The sequence below is a fragment of the Aquarana catesbeiana genome, linkage group LG10 (genome assembly GCF_042186555.1).
Source record: "Aquarana catesbeiana isolate 2022-GZ linkage group LG10, ASM4218655v1, whole genome shotgun sequence".
NCBI lineage: Eukaryota > Metazoa > Chordata > Amphibia > Anura > Ranidae > Aquarana > Aquarana catesbeiana.
Window position 1 is genome coordinate 215,919,185 of NC_133333.1, and position 19,307 is coordinate 215,938,491.

Sequence of the window (19,307 nt, forward strand, 5' to 3'; positions counted from 1 at the left end):
CTGTTCAGTTGCGCCCAACTCTTTGCAATTCTATGGGTCAGCTACCTTCACACATTTTTAGGTCATGTCCTGCTTCTCTTAGTTGCTTCATGTTCTGGCTGGTGTCGGCTTTAATGGTGTTTAACCACCAGTTTTTTTTGTACGCCCGGCTTCAATTTTGCTGCTAACCAACTGAAGAATAATTACCTTCGCCAGTGAATTCTATTGTATTACATGTCTGAAATAGGTGAGCCTGAGTCTAATTTTGCCACCCAGTGAAATGCCCATTTAAAAAAAAAAATTTTTAAGTATTTGCTTGTTTTTTTTAAATCTTACTATACCTCAAATGCAACAATTTTCCTCCTGTAAATTTTTCACAGCTTAGCTATGGTGAACAACAATAGCAGGTACTAATCTGAAGTTGGTTAAAAGGGTAACGTCAATGCTTTTACATACACATGCTACACAGTGCATAAAACAAACTAAATGTCACTCAGCTGGAGGTTACATCTACTTTAAGTACCACTGCTACAGTGGACCCAGCCACCATCAAACTTATCACAGTCTTGCTCATGTGTGGATGGATATCTTTTAATGAACTTTAAATTCTCGATTGCGCAATCTTAATTTATTGTTCAATGGTGGTTGGTTTTTCTTCTGCTTTCTATGGGTTATATTGCCCTACAATTATGACACATTTTAAAAAATCCACATGGCATTTTCAACGTACCTGTGATAGGAATCAGAGTATTCCTAATAAAATAACATATACATTGATGTTTTACAGCTGTGGCAGCCATGTACAGGTCAGTAATGGTAAATAATACCAAGTCTTTAATAGGCAAGAATGAACGTTGAAAAGTACCCTACCCCCAACAGACTTCTCTTTTTCTATTTTTTTGTCTGTTGCCTACCTGTCCAGCCCGTGACTTAAACTACATAAACCGATACAGTCCACATCTCTATATTTAGTCTCTCTTTTTGCATTCTTTCATTCTCATTTTTTTTTTTTTTTTTATTGTTTTCCTTTGAAATTCCGCTGCTAATGTTTTGTCTGATTTCTCTCTCTGACCCACCTCAGCGGCTGGCCACTGTGTTTTTTCACGGGAAGTTGGAAACAAAGACCGGTTGTGTTAAAGTTGGGGGGAGGCAGGAAACTGAACTCACAAGGGAGCCTCCCAACTCTGCCTGTCCCAGAGTCGGACTCCAGCATGTGGAATTAAACCTGACAGGCTGTCTGGGACACGTTCTAAGTAACGATTATCTATCCCTTTCTTCCAGTGAAAGGACCACTATTTTATTAAACCTACAAAAACGCAAAGGCCACTTGGTTTTCTTTCCTGCTCTAGAACAAAAAAACTTGGAAAGACTTTTTCTAAAGCACAAGAGATGTTTTTTCTATTTCAAATTCTTAAGCATTTAAGTCTCTCTCCTTACCCGCAAACCTTCTCCCAGCATTCAGCTCGGGCTCTGTCACATCTTTTGTTTAAATGGAAAAACTACAAGAAGAATATCACTTTTGTAGCTCTGACATAGCTGGTTCTTAAGCCTTGGTCCTCAGCCTGTTAATGTCAGGAGTATCTTAGCAGACTTATTTGGCGAGGTCCATCTTTGTTAAAGTGTATGTCACATTTTACAGAGGTCGCCGCCAGCAAGGAAATTAGAGAGGTTGAGGATGGATACAACCTCTGTGTCGTATTACAGAATGTCTGGAAATGTCTTAATTGTAGATATTGATAACACTTGATGTGGGAGATGAAACTACTGTAGCATCTGAAAAGTTTTAAGGCATCTGGTGAATATATTGTATGCCCTGTGTGTACCAAAAAAATCAAAACCCTGTAACTTATTCAACTATTCAAACAGTTTCTCATACCAGAGTGGGGTGTACAAATTGCACCCTTTGTACTGCATAAGACGTTTTATCTCTATCTAAATTCTTTGCATCCATAGGAGGGTAGGGCATTGGGCATTTGTGGCTCCCAGCCTCTAATTGGGAGCGAAAGTGGGCATGAAGCAGAGAACAATAATAGTATGCCCTGATTAGGATTGTTACTATTGATTACACTCAAACCCGCTAAATGTTGTTATCGGGAGTCAGTAAACTAGGTTCTTGTATGTGAGACAGCTATGCATGCAAATTTTGTCTCTTTCCAAATGCTGCAAGTGCAGAAATGTACAACTCTGCCTCTGCTGCACTGAAATCCCAAGCAATGTTGTCAGTTCTTCCATGCTGGTGATGTTGTGCACAGCAAACGATCATTTTTATTTACTAGCTCCAGTAAAACAATGGCATGTGGTTGTCTTTTAGCACAGCACAGATTCTAAAAACAGCTTTATGTTGTTGGTCTTTAGTATTTTTTTTTTTTTTTTATGTTGGCCAAAGTTGGTTTCTGTAAATTACAACGTATCACATTGTCACTTTTGTGCTCAAAGTCCTGACAGTCTGTTTCTAAAAGGGTATGATTCTCTAAACATGATCAGAGTCCTTTAGAATTTCTAAATTGGAATGCTGATGGGGTCCAGAGATACAACATAAATTAAACATTCCAATGGTAGAGATTGAGGTCTTCACATATGAACTTGGAAGTTAAATATAGTCAAAAAGGCTTACACAGCCACCACCACATATACCAATTCAAACCTACCTTTTTAAATTTTCAATATCAATATTGTCTAAAATGCATGAGGCAAACACCAAGCCACAATTACCATATATGTAAAAACATATCACTGCACAGACCTATCCTCATTAAGAAATATAACAGAAGTGATACTTGGTAAGCATGCGGGCACATATCTTTACATTTGAACATAAACACAACGTACTGTATACCTTATACATGCAGGTATAATGACCTGGTTCCATAAGAGTTAATTTGCTTGTATACCTTTTCTTCTAGTGCAGCAATACTTACAAATTAGAGTAACCCAAGGCTGAGGAGTGAGTGGGTATTTTCCCTTTATTTATTATACAATTGCTTGCTCTAACATATGGAAACTGTTCTGTGAGAGCCGGTTGTAAAGTACAGAGGGTCTATTCATCTCCCCCTTACTAAAATATATTCTAACGTTAGCAGAACGGTGGCTCTAGAGGGATCAGTTGCTTGCCAGCAGTAAGGAGCGTGCCCAGCAGAGGTACTTGGGTGGCCTAGTGACGTACGTACAAATTGGCCCAAAACATGATGAATTGTTAGCAGAAACACATAGTGGAAGAAAACACAGAAACATTTTCTGCTAGTCAGAAAGTAAATGGTGATTTATCTGGGATGTAATGCAAGTCAGTTCTCTTATCCAGGATTAAATAAGCTCATGGGCCAATTCCAACCAATGCTAATATTTCAGTATTGGACTGATCACGGTAATAAGTATGCACTGCTGAAAAAAAAAAAAACATAAAAAAAATTGCACTGAACATGTTCGTCTGAACACACAGCATTTGGGTAGGTATTAACGGATAAAATGGTTTCTCAGAAAATAAAAAATGCATTTCAAAGTATCAGGCAAGGTGATGGTTCCTCGGGCTGGAAGCTTATGTGTAGGTGTGCAATGAGAAGTGCAGCCTTCCATTTGAAAACTTTGATTCCTGACTTTTTTGATATGGACAAAAGGAATGCAAGCAGATTTTAAGGGGATTAGGGCCCCTCTTAATTCATGGCTAATAAATAGAACCAGTAACATTACTCTTTGTGATATTACTGGGTGTTTGCCTTGGAGCCACTTAGAATACCCTCATTGAGTTCATAAGGTTGATTTACTAACGTCAAATAGGCTGTTCACTTTGAATGGGAATTTTTACTTTGGAAGGGGATTTTCTGTTAGCTTAGTGAAAGAGGTGAAAGGTCACTTTGCAAAGAAAAAAAAACCCCAGCATGAAGTGGGCAAAGCTTCACCTCATTTAGGGTCACTGGGCTTAAATGCCGCTTCTACAGGAGTTTTGCATATTTTTTTATCCCTGTTGAAGCAGCTCAATGTTACCCTATGTGTCCATGCACATTAGGACATATAGAGGTATATTTAAGACCCCTTTCACACTGGGGCACTTTGCAGGTGCTACAGCGCTAAAAATAGCGCCTGCAAAGCGCCCTGAAAGAGCTGCTCCTGTCTCTCCAGTGTGAAAGCCCGAGTTCTTTCACACTGGATCAGTAAGCTTGCAGGACGGTAAAAAAAGTCCTGCTAGCAGCATCTTTAGAGCGGTGTGTATACCGCTCCGCCACTGAAATCAATGGGGCAGCGCGGCTATACCGCCAGCAAAGCACTGGTTTTAACCCTTTTCCGGCTGCTAGCGGGGGTTAAAAGCGGGGCTAGGGGCCGAATACCCCCACAAATACGACGGTTAGCGGCGCTTTACCGCCGACGCCCCAGTGTGAAAGGGACCTTAAGCTCAGCGTTTAGAGGCAGGAAAAAAACCCTTCTGGTTTGCCTTTTTAATTGGAGCCTTCTGGCAGAAAAAAACGCTAAACACTCCTCAACATGTGTACAAAATCGCTTTAGAGGAGTAGGTTTTTTTTTTTTTCTGCCAAGGGAACTGGCATTTTTTTAAGCCCAGTGTGCATGGAGCCAGATTTATGTACACTAGCCAAATTTACCACATGAAAACGCAAAATTTGGCATAAACGTGCGATGATTTTGCCACGTTTTGTGTTTTCAAAGGTCAGCGGTCAAAACGTTCCTATCCTGAACATGATTCTTCCGTGTTCAGGAGAGGGAGGTTGAAGCTCACCTAAAACGCGGCAGCTCCCAAACTTTGCTAAAAGCCTGTGTGACCATAGGCTTTTGTTGAGTTTAGGAGCTTTGGCAAAAAAAAAAAAACGCCAAAAACTCCTAAACTCAAGTTTAGAAGCTACCGGTGTACATTAAGCCTAAGCTCCGTGCACACTAGCATTTTTTATAAGCTCAAAAAATGCTAGAAAAAAAACGGTGGATGAAAAATGCTGATATTGGGCATTTTTTTGTGCTGGCTTGTAGTAGCGTTTTAGTAGCCTTTAGAAGATTTTAGGAGCATTAGCATTTTATTTGTTGCGGTTTTACAGTAGATGAAGAAAAAATAACAGATTAAAAAAAAAAAAAAAAAGCTGTTGTTATCTGTACCAGGGGTCTTCAAATTTTTTAAACAAAGGGCCAGTTTACTATTGTTCAGACTTTAGGAGGGCCAATGGCCCACTATGGTCAAAGGGAGTAGAAAATGCCTTGGGTTTGGTGTGCAAGTAGAAGTGAAAAAAATACATAGCGGCTGTGGTCAGTAGGAGGAATTGTGCCCCATTGTTGGTATTTGTGGGAGGAATAGAACCCCAAGATTTGTGTAATTAGAAGGAATAGTGCCCCATCATTGGTGTCAGTGGCAGGAATAGTGCGCCCCTTGTTGGAATTAGTGGAAGAAATATTGCTCCATCTTTGATGTCAGTGGGAGGAATAACGTTCCAACGTTTATATCAGAGGAAGGAAGTATGGCCCGTCATTGGTGTCAGTGGGAGGAATAGTGCCTCACTGTTGTCGTCGATGAGAGGAATTATGTCCCCCTGGTGGTGTTGATGGACAGAATGGTGCCTCATCAATGGTGTCAAGAAGAGAACAGGACATATTTACAACGGGAGTGGGACTTTGAATGAAGCAGCGGGCAGCAAGAGAGTACTAGGATGAGTAAGGAATTTTATTACAAGGCTAAATAGAGGACATTCATATTCCTAGTAACAATGAATACACGGTAGCATACATATAATGTTTAGACCAATATACATAGTCCATAATTACATGTGATAATGATATACAATAAACAATGTACTCACAGTAAAATCGATGGTAATATCTCACAGTATACATATATAAAATTCCTTAGTTCACCTCAAAGAATTTATATAAAAAATGGTTCAAAAGGTATTGCCTGCAGAACCTATGGCCTCACTAGACCTTGAGGGGTAAAATTACATAATTGCTGAAACGACTTGATAAGATTGGTGAAAACACAGCAACCAGTAGTTCTACGCATTTTGTGGCTTAGTGCCACTCATCAGGAGCAGGCACAAGTGGAAAGGCCTCGAGACCTTTCCACTTTCGATCCTCAAATCAATTTGCTGTCTTAGACCCTCCTGGTGAATGAGAGGAATAGTGCCCCAAGGGCCGCATCTGGCCCTTGGGCCAAAGTTTGGTGCAGCGGCAGCCGCTCTATTAGGGGCGCAGGGGTGCCGCCCCCCTAATCCATGTGTCCACCCCTAATCTACATGCAGGGCGCCGAATGCATGAATTTCTATGAGGTTTCCTCTTTTTTTGGAAGCCTGAGGCTCTAATTGACTTAAAAAAAAGGGTGGGCTCAGGGTGCAGTGCACTGCGCCCTGAGCCCATCCAGTTGTGTGACAATAGCGAAATTAATATTCGCTATTTTCTTCCTGCTTCTCCTCCCGGCCAATCAGGAAGCGGGTTCTGAGACATGATTGACCGAGAGGAGAAGGGACCGTATTGGCTGGTACTGGGGGAGGATGTATGTGGAGATCCGGGAGATCCAGAGGAGGCCATCCTCATCAGAGGGAGTGATCTCGCTCTGCATTACCGCGAACACCGGAGCTCGACCGCATGAGTACCACCCACGGGGGAGGGGGGGGGGTTTCTCACACAAAGCCCACCTGGCATCTGTTAGCTTATAATTTATGAATAGACCCAATCATGTTTCCATCGCACAGGAGTGCATATAATAATAGGAAGCTTTTCAGCCAAGTCAGGGCCAGTCCTCCGAGCTGTGTGTATTGGGAGTCTAATCTGATGTAGTTCTGGATTCTGAGAGAGCCAAGCCAGAAGTGTGGAAAATTTAGTGTTTCCGGGGAGACAAAAAAATTCGACATTTCTCCTGTGCAGCAGCACTTTTCTCTATGCTCTGCAGACGCTGAGCTCTAGCTTTGGCTGTCGGCCCTAGTTTTGTCAGGCTGAAAACGTTCTTTTCTTAAAACAATCTCTATTTACGTGGGTGGTGTCTGAGCCTCTGGCATTGCATCTCTAGCATATTCTAGCGATCGCCGACTCCGTTAACCCACTAATTCCAGGAGAAAAAAAAAGGAACATTTTGGTAATGAATTTGAAAATGTAATATTTTGGGTCAGACTTTAAATTGGAGAAACTCTTGAAATACAGTGGGGATGGAAAGTATTCAGACCCCCTTAAGTTTTTCATTCTTTGTTATATTGCAGCCATTTGCTAAAATCATTTAAGTTCATTTTTTTCCCTCATTAATATACACACAGCACCCCATATTGACAGAAAAACACAGAATTGTTGACATTTTTGCAGATTTATTAAAAAAGAAAAACTGAAATATCACATGGTCCTAAGTATTCAGACTCTTTGCTGTTACACTCATATATTTAACTCAGGTGCTGTCCATTTCTTCTGATCATCCTTGAGATGGTTCTACACCTTCATTTGAGTCCAGCTGTGTTTGATTATACTGATTGGACTTGATTAGGAAAGCCACACACCTGTCTATATAAGACCTTACAGCTCACAGGGCATGTCAGAGCAAATGAGAATCATGAGGTCAAAGGAACTGCCTGAAGAGCTCAGAGACAGAATTGTGGCAAGGCACAGATCTGGCCAAGGTTACAAAAAAATTTCTGCTGCACCCAAGGTTCCTAAGAGCACAGTGGCCTTCATAATCCTTAAATGGAAGACGTTTGGGACGACCAGAACCCTTCCTAGAGCTGGCCGTCCGGCCAAACTGAGCTATCGGGGGAGAAGAGCCTTGGTGAGAGAGGTAAAGAAGAACCTAAAGATCACTGTGGCTGAGCTCCAGAGATGCAGTCGGGAGATGGGAGAAAGTTGTAGAAAGTCAACCATCACTGCAGCCCTCCACCAGTCAGGGCTTTATGGCAGAGTGGCCCAACGGAAGCCTCTCCTCAGTGCAAGACACATGAAAGCCCGCATGGAGTTTGCTAAAAAAAAAAACACCTGAAGGACTCCAAGATGGTGAGAAATAAAATTCTTTGGTCTGATGAGACCAAGATAGAACTTTTTGGCCTTAATTCTAAGTATCTGTGGAGAAAACCAGGCACTGCTCATCACCTGTCCAATACAGTCCCAACAATGAAGCATGGTGGTGGCAGTATCATGCTGTGGGGGTGTTTTGCAACTGCAGGGACAGGACGACTGGTTGCAATTGAGGGAAAGATGAATGTGGCCAAGTACAGGGATATTCTGGACGAAAACCTTCTCCAGAGTGCTCAGGACCTCAGACTGGGCCGAAGGTTTACCTTCTAACAAGACAATGACCCTAAGCACACAGCTAAAATAATGAAGGAGAGGCTTCACAACAACTCTGTGACTGTTCTTGAATGGCCCAGCCAGAGCCCTGACTTAAACCCAATTGAGCATCTCTGGAGAGACCTAAAAATGGCTGTCCACCAACGTTTACCATCCAACCTGACAGAACTGGAGAGGATCTGCAAGGAGGAATGGCAGAGGATGCCCAAATCCAGGTGTGAAAAACTTGTTGCATCTTTCCCAAAAAGACTCATGGCTGTATTAGATCAAAAGGGTGCTTCTACTAAATACTGAGCAAGGGGTCTGAATACTTAGGACCATGTGATATTTCAGTTTTTCTTTTTTAATAAATCTGCAAAAATGTCAACAATTCTGTGTTTTTCTGTCAATATGGGGTGCTGTGTGTATATTAATGAGGAAAAAAAATTAACTGAAATGATTTTAGCAAATGACTGCAATATAACAAAGAGTGAAAAATTTAAGGGGGTCTGAATACTTTCCATCCCCACTGTAATATTGACTTAGGGAACCCCTACCGATAATTACTATATCTATAGCTCCCAGTACATTAGCATTGGTGGTCAGTGGGAAGATTTCTTCTTACATCTATGCTTAGTGGAAAGAATGCTCCTAAAATTATTTTTGGCATCACTGCTTTCATATCTGGGAGGTAGAAATTGATAATTTATCAAGGAACTCCTAGCGACCCCTGGAGAAAAGGCTAATTAGGGCAGAAAGTATAATAAATTTCATAACAAACCTCAATTGCTGCACATATTTTAGCAGAAATAACTCCTCAGACCCTTTAAATGTGGGTCTGTCAAATTGCTACAATAACTGCCCACGTTTTCTGGTTTAAAATAGGACTATAGGCAAAACTTTTCTTTTTCTGGATAGAGTAAGGGAGGGTTATAACCCATCAGATCTTTTTGCTATCTGTGTCCCATCAGGGGGGTTTCCATTCACTCTCTTCCCCATAGCCAAAACATGAAGTGAACGGAAATCCCTGCAAATTATGGGAACACTCAATCTCCACCCCCCCCCCCCTCCCCTTTTCAGCAGAACTAGTGTCCACATTGGAAGATTTCCATTCTAAACTTCCCAAGACAACCCAAAATTCGCAATTTTCATTTAGTTTCACTGATAATAGCAAACAGGACAAATAGAGAGGGTTGAATCTCCCTAACAGGGGCACAGATGGCAATAAAAACTGACAGGGGTTCTAATTCCTCTCCACTCCATCCAAAACGAAATACTTTATTTTTGAATATGTACTGATGTTACTTGTCTGCTGTACAATTCTTTTCCTCCTTACTAGGTTTAAAAAAATAAAGTTCACTATCAAACATAAACGCAGAATATTTGTCTTCAACAGAACCCTTGTATGAGTCTGTCCGGAGATCAGGCTGGGGAAATAATGTGAACTCGTCTGTTACAAAAAGTAAGTCACCTCTTTCATTTTTACAGAAAGTCATCTGCTTGTCCTCCATCTATCAGATTATTATGTTAATGGCACCAATAAAAGCCCAACTGCAGGCAATTTTTTTGTAATTTTGGATAGAGTAAAGAAGTGTCGGCACTCGGCACCCTTGTTTTAACTGCTTCCTGTGGCCCCATAGGGGAGTTTTATCCTATTTCCTGTCCTGAAATGTGTCACCTGCACAAGGGGTAAAGGGACATTTTCTCAGTTAAAACAAGAACAGCAATAAAATCGGAGATTTTTAACTTGGGGCTCTTGTCTCTTTTTAAAAGTAGGGAGGAGCGACATTAAGAAATTAGAGTTTTCACTGCCCCAAAATTTCAGCAAATATTGGGAGAGTTCAGCCAAATCTTGCCATTTTAGGGGAAATACATCAGAGTCAATTGGGAAGGTAAATTAAGGTGCTTTTTAGTTTTTACCTCTGTGATGGACTTTAGATTGGTATTAAACCCAAAAACAAAAAATGTATTATATTGCAGCTTAACAATTCTCAGGTGTGGTGCCTGCATTTGTTTTCCTTTTAGGCTTTTTTCCTTTATTTTCACCTGGTGATCCAGCCTGTTAGTCTATTATTTTTCAACCTACTTTAACAGACCAAGCTGTCGAGACAAAGTAGCAGTTAGAAGGTTAAAACAAACCAATTACTAGTGATAGGGGTTGCTTACAATGATCAATTTTTATTTAAAAACTTTAAACCCAAAATGAAAAAAAAACAAAACCTGTCTACTGCTTATAATATGTTAGTTGTTGTTCAGCTTCAGTTTGGTAGTCACATTCATCCAAATATGTTAGTCTAATGCCGCATACACACGGTCGGACTTTACGGCAGACTTTGCCCGGTGGACTTTTCGACGTACTTTACGACGGACTTTCTGAATGAACGGACTTGCCTACACACAATCCACCAAAGTCTGTCGAATTCGTACGTGATGACGTACGACCGGTCTAAAACTAGGAAGTTCAGAGCCAGTAGCCAATAGCTGCCCTAGCATGGCTTTTTGTCCGTCGAACTAGCATACAGACGAGCGGACTTTTCGACCGGACTCGATTTCAACGGATTAATTTAAAACATGTTTCAAATCTAAGTCCGTCCAACCTTTGAGAAAACAAAGTCCGCTGGAGCCCACACACGATCGAATTGTCTGACGAAATCCAGTCCGCCGGGCAAAGTCTGCCGTAAAGTCCGCTCGTGTGTACGCGGCATAACACTACCCTCTGCCAGACTGACAATGCTGCTGGCCAAAGGTGCTTTACTACTCCATCCAGAATGCACCCTAATGCCGTGTACACACGACCGGACTTTTCGTCGGACTGCACCCTGAAGGACTTTTCGACGGAGTTCCAACGAAACGGACTTGCCTACACACGATCACATCAAAGTCCGATCGTTTCGAATGTGATGACGTACGACCGGACTAGAATAAGGAAGTTCATAGCCAGTAGACAATAGCTGCCCTTGCATCCTTTTTTGTCCGTCGGACTAGCATACAGACGAACGGATTTTTCAGTCGGACTGGAGTCCATCAGAAAGATTTGAAACATGTTCTATTTCTAAAGTCAGACAGATTTTTCGACAGAAAAGGTCTGATGAAGCCCACACGCGATCGAATTGTCCGATGGAATCCTTCCGTCAGACCAGTTCGGTCGAAAAGTCTGGTCGCGTGTACACGGCATAAGATGGGAAGTATGTTAATGGCAGGATTATCAGGTCAAATAGAGGGGAAAAAAAGACTTAAAAAAAAGAAAACTAATGCAGCAACCACATCTAAGAATTGGTAAACTGCAATACATTACATTTTTGCTTTTTGGGTTTGATACCGCTTTAAATCTTTTTCTTTTCTTTTTTAAGTTTTGGATGAAGCATGAAGGGGGTAGACCATCTGTCACATTTTTCTTGTTGTCTATGTTCTTATTTGTCCTGATGACAGTTTTCCCCTGAGACAGAAAGTGATGGTGAATCCTTAATTTCACAGATGTCACCAGAGCAGGAGGTGAGGGGAAAAACTTCTAATGGGGTTAACCGTCTAAGGACGCTTTCACACAATCGGTCTGCCTGTCCGTTTTTCAGGCAGATCCGAGTGGGCCAACCATTGACTTCTATGGGCAGGCGGATATGTGTGTGCTAACACCCTCTTGCCGTCCAATCTGACAAGATCCTCTGAAAACAGAGGGATGGCGATACGTTCGCCATCCGTCCAGCGGATCAGATGAAAACGGACATGCAGTACATTTTCATCTGATCTCCCCATAGACAAGCAAAGCTCCGACAGGTCCATCTCACTACAGTGAGCGGAGGCAGACCTGTCATCCGCCTGCTCAGAGGGGATCACTGGAGCGATACCCGCTGAGCTAGCGTAGTCCGTCAAAATGGATCTGCCCCGTGTGAAAGGGGCCTAAAAGGGGATTTACTTTGAATTTGGGAGATTTTCTTTTACATCCTTTTGCTTCTGAGACAGAAACAAAGTACACAAAGATCACAAAAAAATTAAAAACATGTACAACACTACATTAAATAACAACACTTGATAGATATGGAGGTTTATTTACTGAAACTGAAGAGTGCAAGATCTGGTGCAGTACTACATAGAGAACCAATCGGCTTCAAGGTTTTTTTTTTGGCAAAGCTTAATTGAACAAGTTAAAAGCTGATTGGCTACCATGAGAGCTGCACCTGATTTTGCACTTTTTGGTTTTAGTAAATCAATCCTTTGGTGTCACTCAAAGCATCCTGCATACCATCCCACCACCAATAAGTTGGTTTACATTGGTCAAGTGTAGGAAATTAGTTGGTTCAGGTGACCATGGTTCCGCCTCTCTGGCGTCAGGTCCAAGCCACATAGAAATTTATAATGCCGCGTACACACGACCGGACTTTCCGGCAGAAAAGGTCAGACGGAATCATTTCATCGGATATTCCGATCATGTGTGGGCTTCATCGGACTTATTCTTTCAAAGATTCTGACAGACATAGAAATAGAACATGTTTTAAATCTTTCCGACGGAATCAATTCCTATCGGGAAAACTGTTCGTCTGTATGCTAGTCTGACGGACCAAAAACGACGCAAGGGCAGCTATTGGCTACTGGTTATTCAACTTCCTTTTTCTAGTCCCGTCGTAAGTGTTGTACATCACTGCATTCTAAACGATCGGACTTTGGTGTGATCGTGTGTACGCAAGTCCGTTTCAGTAGAACTCCGTTGTAACTCCGTCAGAAAAAACGTCAGTTTATTCTGGACGGAAAAACCGGTCGTGTGTACGCGGCATAAGACTAATGTTTATGCGCAGCCAGGACAGTGAGATCTATAGCGATGGATGTAAACAAACACCTGTAGGTAGTGGGTGGTAGGTTCGTTTAGGACAGGGGAAGGCCCAAAAAGGATAAATGCACTTGTTTTACATTGAACTTATTTTTAAGTGATAGAATAATATACAGTTATACAATAAGGACTATATTTCAGGGTAGAAGGGGTCCTTATTGTTATCATGTGGCCATCTGGAGGAAGTGAGGTTGTTGCTCAGTGGCACAGATCTGTCAGTCCTGTTGTCATCATATCATGGGTGGACCAGAGAAGCGTTGAGGATGTGGGGTCACTGAACAGCACCCTGCTTCAAAGAGATATCTACTCAGTCAGCACAGTCACCGGAGCGTAGCGGACAGCAGGGTGTCAAGCAATAGCTCTTTCCTCAATAAACTGACATCGTAATTCTCTGGCCACTAAAATCAGTCACACAATGCATTTCAGAATATCAGCACTAAATAAAACCACAGCCTCCAAAACAAATCCTCCTGACCCCTACAAATGAAATATTTATTATTTGAATGTATGAATAAAGCCTGCCATTAAATCAGGTTGTGCCGCTTTTGGGTCTACAGATCTATGTGTGTTGTCCTCAGCAACCAATCAGCATTTTGCTATCAAACTCCAACCTTCAGCATGAAAGGGAAAAGCTGGGTAGCGGCTACAACCATCACAAAGTCTCTGAAAATGTTGGTGTTTCTTTAATGCTGCTGATGCTATGGTCTCATATTTTTCTGCATATTAGAATGTCGACACTTTTTTGATCCGAGTTACGTTGATGCGCCATCTACTGCAAGGGATGCTGTATGAGGCAGTTTACAGCTATACACTTATTTTTCAGTGACAACGCCCAGAGATATTTTGTTGTTAGCTGGTAAAAAGCAGCTATAACATTCACATTATTCTCTGGACCAAAAAATGACGAATCTAGTAAAAAAAAAAAATGTAAGATATACAAGTAGATAGATCCTCATCTATCATCTGATCACCCAAGGTGTCTCTGCTGACTGATGGTTGCCTAAGTTTGAACATTCGTGTCATGCGGCTATTTATGGGGCGGCACGCTGCACAAACCCTGGATTATGAGTAAAAACAGCAATAGCCATTAAATGGGGGCGGGGCAGGCAGGGGGCATTAAGTATTATTCTAGAAGGGGAAATTGTTGGGAGGGGGAAGAGGGGAGGAAAATTTGTGCTAGGAGGAGAGATTTGGTGGGGAAATTTGGGCTGGGGGGGGGGGGGGGATTTGAAATGGATGAGAAGATATGTACTAGGAGGGGACATTTTAGGGGTAGAGGATTAGTGCTGGGGGGGCATTTGAGCAGGGGGGATTTGGGAAATGAGGAGACAAAGATTTGTGCTCAGAGGGGTGATTTCAGCAGGGGGGGTGGATTTGTACTGGGAGGAGAGGGAATTTATGCTTAGGGGGTAAGCATGCAAAACAAGTACCCAGTGTTTTTGTCGGGGAAGTTTTGTTGACACATAATGCATCTTGGGGGGGGGCACAGTTTGGCTTGTTCACCCTGGGCTCTAGATGACCTTATCCCAGCATTACCTATCAACATATCTTTGGAGTGTGGGAGGAGTACCCATAGAAAAGCCGAACAAGCACAGGGAGGACACGCAAACTCCACGTAGATAGTGTCCTGGTGGGGATTTGAACTGAAGACCCTAGTCCTACAGAACAGAAGCAGTAAACACTAAGCCACTGTACAGTTCATTGCTTACTTCACAGGGCGACCATACAAGAGCAATAACCACATAAATAATACACTATACAGCCAAAGTATTTGGACGCTACTACAAATAATTGAGTTCAGGTGTCTTAGCCACACTGAGGTGCATCAAATTAAATGCATTGCCTTCCAATCTCCATTAACAAACATTGGCAATAGAATGGGTCATATACCTTTGTAACAAATGGAATAGCTATTGCAATTCAAGCCTTGTCCAAAATCAGCATGACCCTCCAAATGTTCTTTTGGATAAATGGGCACAAATGCCAACAGTCATACTCCAAAATCTTGTGGAAGGCCATCCTGGAAGAGTGGATGATGCTATAGTTCAGAGTGGGGGGGGGCAACTGCATATTAATGGCCATGGTTTAGGAATGAGATTTCCACCAAGATGTTATAGGCGAGATGGTCAAATGTCCATAAACTTTTGGCTGACAAGTATGACTCTTCTTTTACTCCTGTAATTACAGCTGACATAATTAAGTATGTTAGATTGCAGTCTATACCTTGTGTAATGTAATGATGTGTTACGTTTACAGGTCCTCCAGTTGGGGGAACACAAAATGTGAATACAAAAGCAGAACAGCAACGCCCACAGCCAGGTACTATTCTCTCCACAACATGATATGAGACTGTATAAGGCAGAGGTGGAAGAATGCATCAGAAACTGATGTCTTATTATTCATTTGCACATCAATCAAGGGGTCTGCTTATAGTGCGGAGTGGTTACTAAAAATCCGCTGGACACCAAAGTGTTACTCCACACTGCACCTGCAATCTACAACCCATTCATAAAATGCAGGCTGTGGTTTGGAGTCCAATGTGACCTGTGATATCCCCACAATGGGAGGTGGGAACAATCAAATGACCATGACTTAATAAAAGGTCACATGACTATATCGTCTTCCTCTCCGCTTTTTAATTTTTTTTTTTGCTACATTCATTGAAAAGGGATCCACGTGCTTTGGGGCGTAGGGCTCATTTGTGTGGCACAGAGCTGTGCTTCATAAATATGCTGTTTTTTTTTTTTTTTAAAGCATTGGTAAGACCACACAGCTGCTTCAAAAGTGGGACTCTTGGAGGTTCTCCACACAGCTAGTCAGGTTACATGTGCCAACAGGTTGGACAATAAAGCTTTTTGTACATGGTTGTACAGGGGCAGTACAGTTAGGACAACTCTGGGACCCATAGATACCACATACAGCCATTTATTTAATTTGGTTTCCCTTTTTATTGGCTGAACTAGATGGACTTGTGTCTTTTTTCAACCAGTCTAACTATGTAACTTATGGTAACGGCTGTACATGGTTGTGCACCAGCACCTGCAATGATGCATGCTCTTAACACAGATAGTTTGCATAGAAGTGCTTCAGGCATCCCCAAGTTAACTGCCTACAGGCACATCTTCTAATGCATCTCAATTGACAGCTGTATGAGGCAGTAGTGGGTCCCCGGAATGTCATTACGCAGGCTCTGTGCGATGTACACCCCCTGTGCACCATTTGCTTGAGGCCTAGGACTAAACAAGCTAGAGGTCAATATGGATAAATGTTTCTGTTGTGTCAGCTTTCTATAAATGACATTAAAAACAAATTTATATGTATACAGAAGTCAGGATAAACATAGGGCGATTCCATTATCGGGCTACTCGTTTTTAAGGCATTTGTTTAGTTTGTTGCAATGTAATAGAATATTTACAATTTAGGTTTATATTTGTAATATAAATAACCAGCAAACAGAAAACTAAAAATAGATAACATGCAAAAACAATATGGCTTACAGCAAGGCCTGGTTCAAACTAGTGCGATGTTTAGATGCAATTTCAGTCAGACAGAATCGCATGACAAAAGAAATCAGATTGTTTTCAATGGTGCCTTTTCACATCAATGCGACTCTGTGAGGTGCGATTTTGGAAAAAGGTCCCTGTACTACTTCGGTGTGATATACAGTGCGATTTGGCCGCATAGAACATGCAAATCACATCCAACGTGCAAATCACATCCAACGTGCAACCAAGAGGCAACAAAGATGCACTACAAAATCGCATCGAAAATCAGGTCAAAATTGCATCGCAGTAGTGTAAACCAAGCCTAAAGGTGCAATCTGATAAAGTGATCTGCGAAGATCCCTCCTATACCTTAGGTTTACTGAGCAGCCTATCCCTGTGTCTAAGCACTGCGGGAAGGAGATTTACTAAATGTAGCTATACGCCAGAATTTTGTTTAAAAATCTTTGTTTTTGGAACATTCGTTCCGTTATCTAATGGTTGACTGGGTCAAATCAACAATTGTTTGTGACTGCAGTGACCAAAAAATTCAAAAGGGGCGGGATGGACAATTTTCCTCAAATGAACAAAATTCTAACTGTGAATGTGGTTTTCAGGTAAAATCATACATATTATAAGTAGCAGGCCTGGGCAAAATTTTAAAGGCTTTTGAATGAAATTAGTTGATTCAATGATGGCACGATTGAATGTTCTGATGAATGATTTTTCAGATATTCCATATGAATGTTCGATCAAAAATCTAACCGTGTATGACCAATTTAAACCTACACTGACTTTAAGTCGTCGTTTGCATAGGAACCGCACTGTGAGGAGTGAGGGCCGGTTTACACCGGGAATTGCACAAGAGCACGCTGTGCGATTTACATGCACAATAAATAAGAGAAATCTGGCACAGAAAATATACCACACGTCTAGTTGCAGAGACCACAATGCAGAATACACATTTCACATTATCTATTTTTCTTTTTAGACCCCTACCAAATACTGGGACCCACCAGCAGCAGGCTGGCAAATCCAGGTGAGAAAAACGCCTTTGTGTCAACATGAAAAGCATGTTTCTGTACTTTTAACAGGCAGAGTGTTTACTATAAAATTACTATAAAGTGCACAATGAAATATATGGTAATCTTTAACGTTAACATTTACACTGTGGTTGGCAGTTCAGCATTCAAATTTATAATCCAAATCATAGAACCCACAAGCCTTTACAGCCATACTTAGCATTACATCCCTATGTAGACACTGCCCCCTAGTGGATGCTTTGGTTTATGCAGACATTCTGAGAAATTGTTCTATGCATGGGCAATAACAGTGTGTCCATAAAATATAAATTCCTTTTAAATGTTAAAAAAGGAGACCTGTCAATCTCACACATACAGAAATGTGTGCATGTGCCTCAGAAGGAAGCAGTTTACAGCAGTGAAAAAGACAGCTCACAGCTAATAAAGTAAATGGCACAACTTTTCATTTGGCACAAACATTTCCACTGATTTTCGTTGAGGTTTAACCTAAAAAAAAAAATGCAAAATTTCATCCCATCATGCTGAAATTCACTGATCATCCTGCAGACTACTCTGCAGAGCACAGTACACTGCAATTTCTCTTTTTCCCTTGCCATTTGTTTTCAGTCAATTCTTAAAGATCCACCCAAAAGTGGAAGCTCCACTTGTTTGCTCCCCCCCCCCCCTCCTCTGCCACATTTGGCACCTTTCGGGGGGGGGGGGGGAGCGGGTAGCTGTTTTTGACAAGTTCAGCCCCCTCCTCCTTCCCCCGCCGCCGGGCCATTCACAAAGCACAGCGAGCTTAGCGCATGCACAGTAGGGAACTGGCTGTGAAGCTGCAAGGCTTCACTGCCAGTTTTCCTTAGAAGGAATGGCGGCGGTGAGAAATCAGCTAATTAAATTGGCCAGAATAATCATTTATTCTGGTCACTGAAATGAAGTAATGCTCAAGTGCTTAAACCACCTAGGTTTAAACACGCGTTTACACGTGTCAAGCATTTTTTCTGCCAAAATGCTGCTGCTCCTGGACATGCTGGCAGTGGGTTTACTTCTGCCTCTAAATGCCTATGTGTGCATGGACTCATAGGCCAACATTAAGAGGGTTTAAAGGCAGATAAAAAAAGACAGACCTCCCTAAAAGCAGAGTTTTTCATTCCCAGTGTGCATGAGGCCCAAGTCCCTTATACAGATTACTTTTGATTCTGCAATTTACTATTCACCTTTCACCGTACTCCCTGTATACTTATAATATTAATACAATAAGATTCATTATTATAAGAAAAATTAAGCTGCAAGTAAAAAAAAGTGACCAGTGATTACTCCCAAACTATTTACACATACTGTATATTCAAATAGTTTGGGGGTGCTTATTTTGGTTGAAGAAGCACTGAGTTCAGTGTAAAGCGCACACCTCACCTCCTGGGTTCAGACACCCTGTGATTGTTGGCTGACATTTGCTATATTTGTAATGAAATCGTTGGATTGTTCCTGTGGTGTGCAGCCGTTCTTTTCTTTCTATTGATCACTCTTTTGCTTGCAGATTAATTCATTGTTTATAGCTGGTGCGCTGTTATTTTTTTAATTGATATTATAAGATGACTATTAACATAAAAACACAGAAATTGTGTCATATTTTAATTACAAATTCTTCAAAAGTAGTTAAAGTGGAACCCCAGCCAAAACGTTTTTAGTTTCAAAGGTAATTGTCACCTAAAAAGCCTGCATTCTGCCATCTCTGTGGCTTTAGGTGCCGGCTGATGGAGTTTGTCAACTCTACCAACA

At 41.6% G+C, this 19,307-nt stretch overlaps 1 protein-coding gene across 2 annotated transcripts in view; it reads left to right on the top strand.

Moving 5' to 3' along the window:
* Window positions 1-19,307, top strand: part of FLI1 (Fli-1 proto-oncogene, ETS transcription factor) — a 136,781-nt gene that overhangs the window by 109,939 nt on the left and 7,535 nt on the right. For both annotated transcript variants that reach the window (XM_073603288.1, XM_073603289.1), the window contains 3 exons: window positions 9,599-9,664; window positions 15,278-15,340; window positions 17,495-17,542. In XM_073603288.1, coding sequence (XP_073459389.1) covers window positions 9,599-9,664; window positions 15,278-15,340; window positions 17,495-17,542 — 177 coding nt within the window. The remainder of the gene's footprint in view (window positions 1-9,598; window positions 9,665-15,277; window positions 15,341-17,494; window positions 17,543-19,307) is intronic.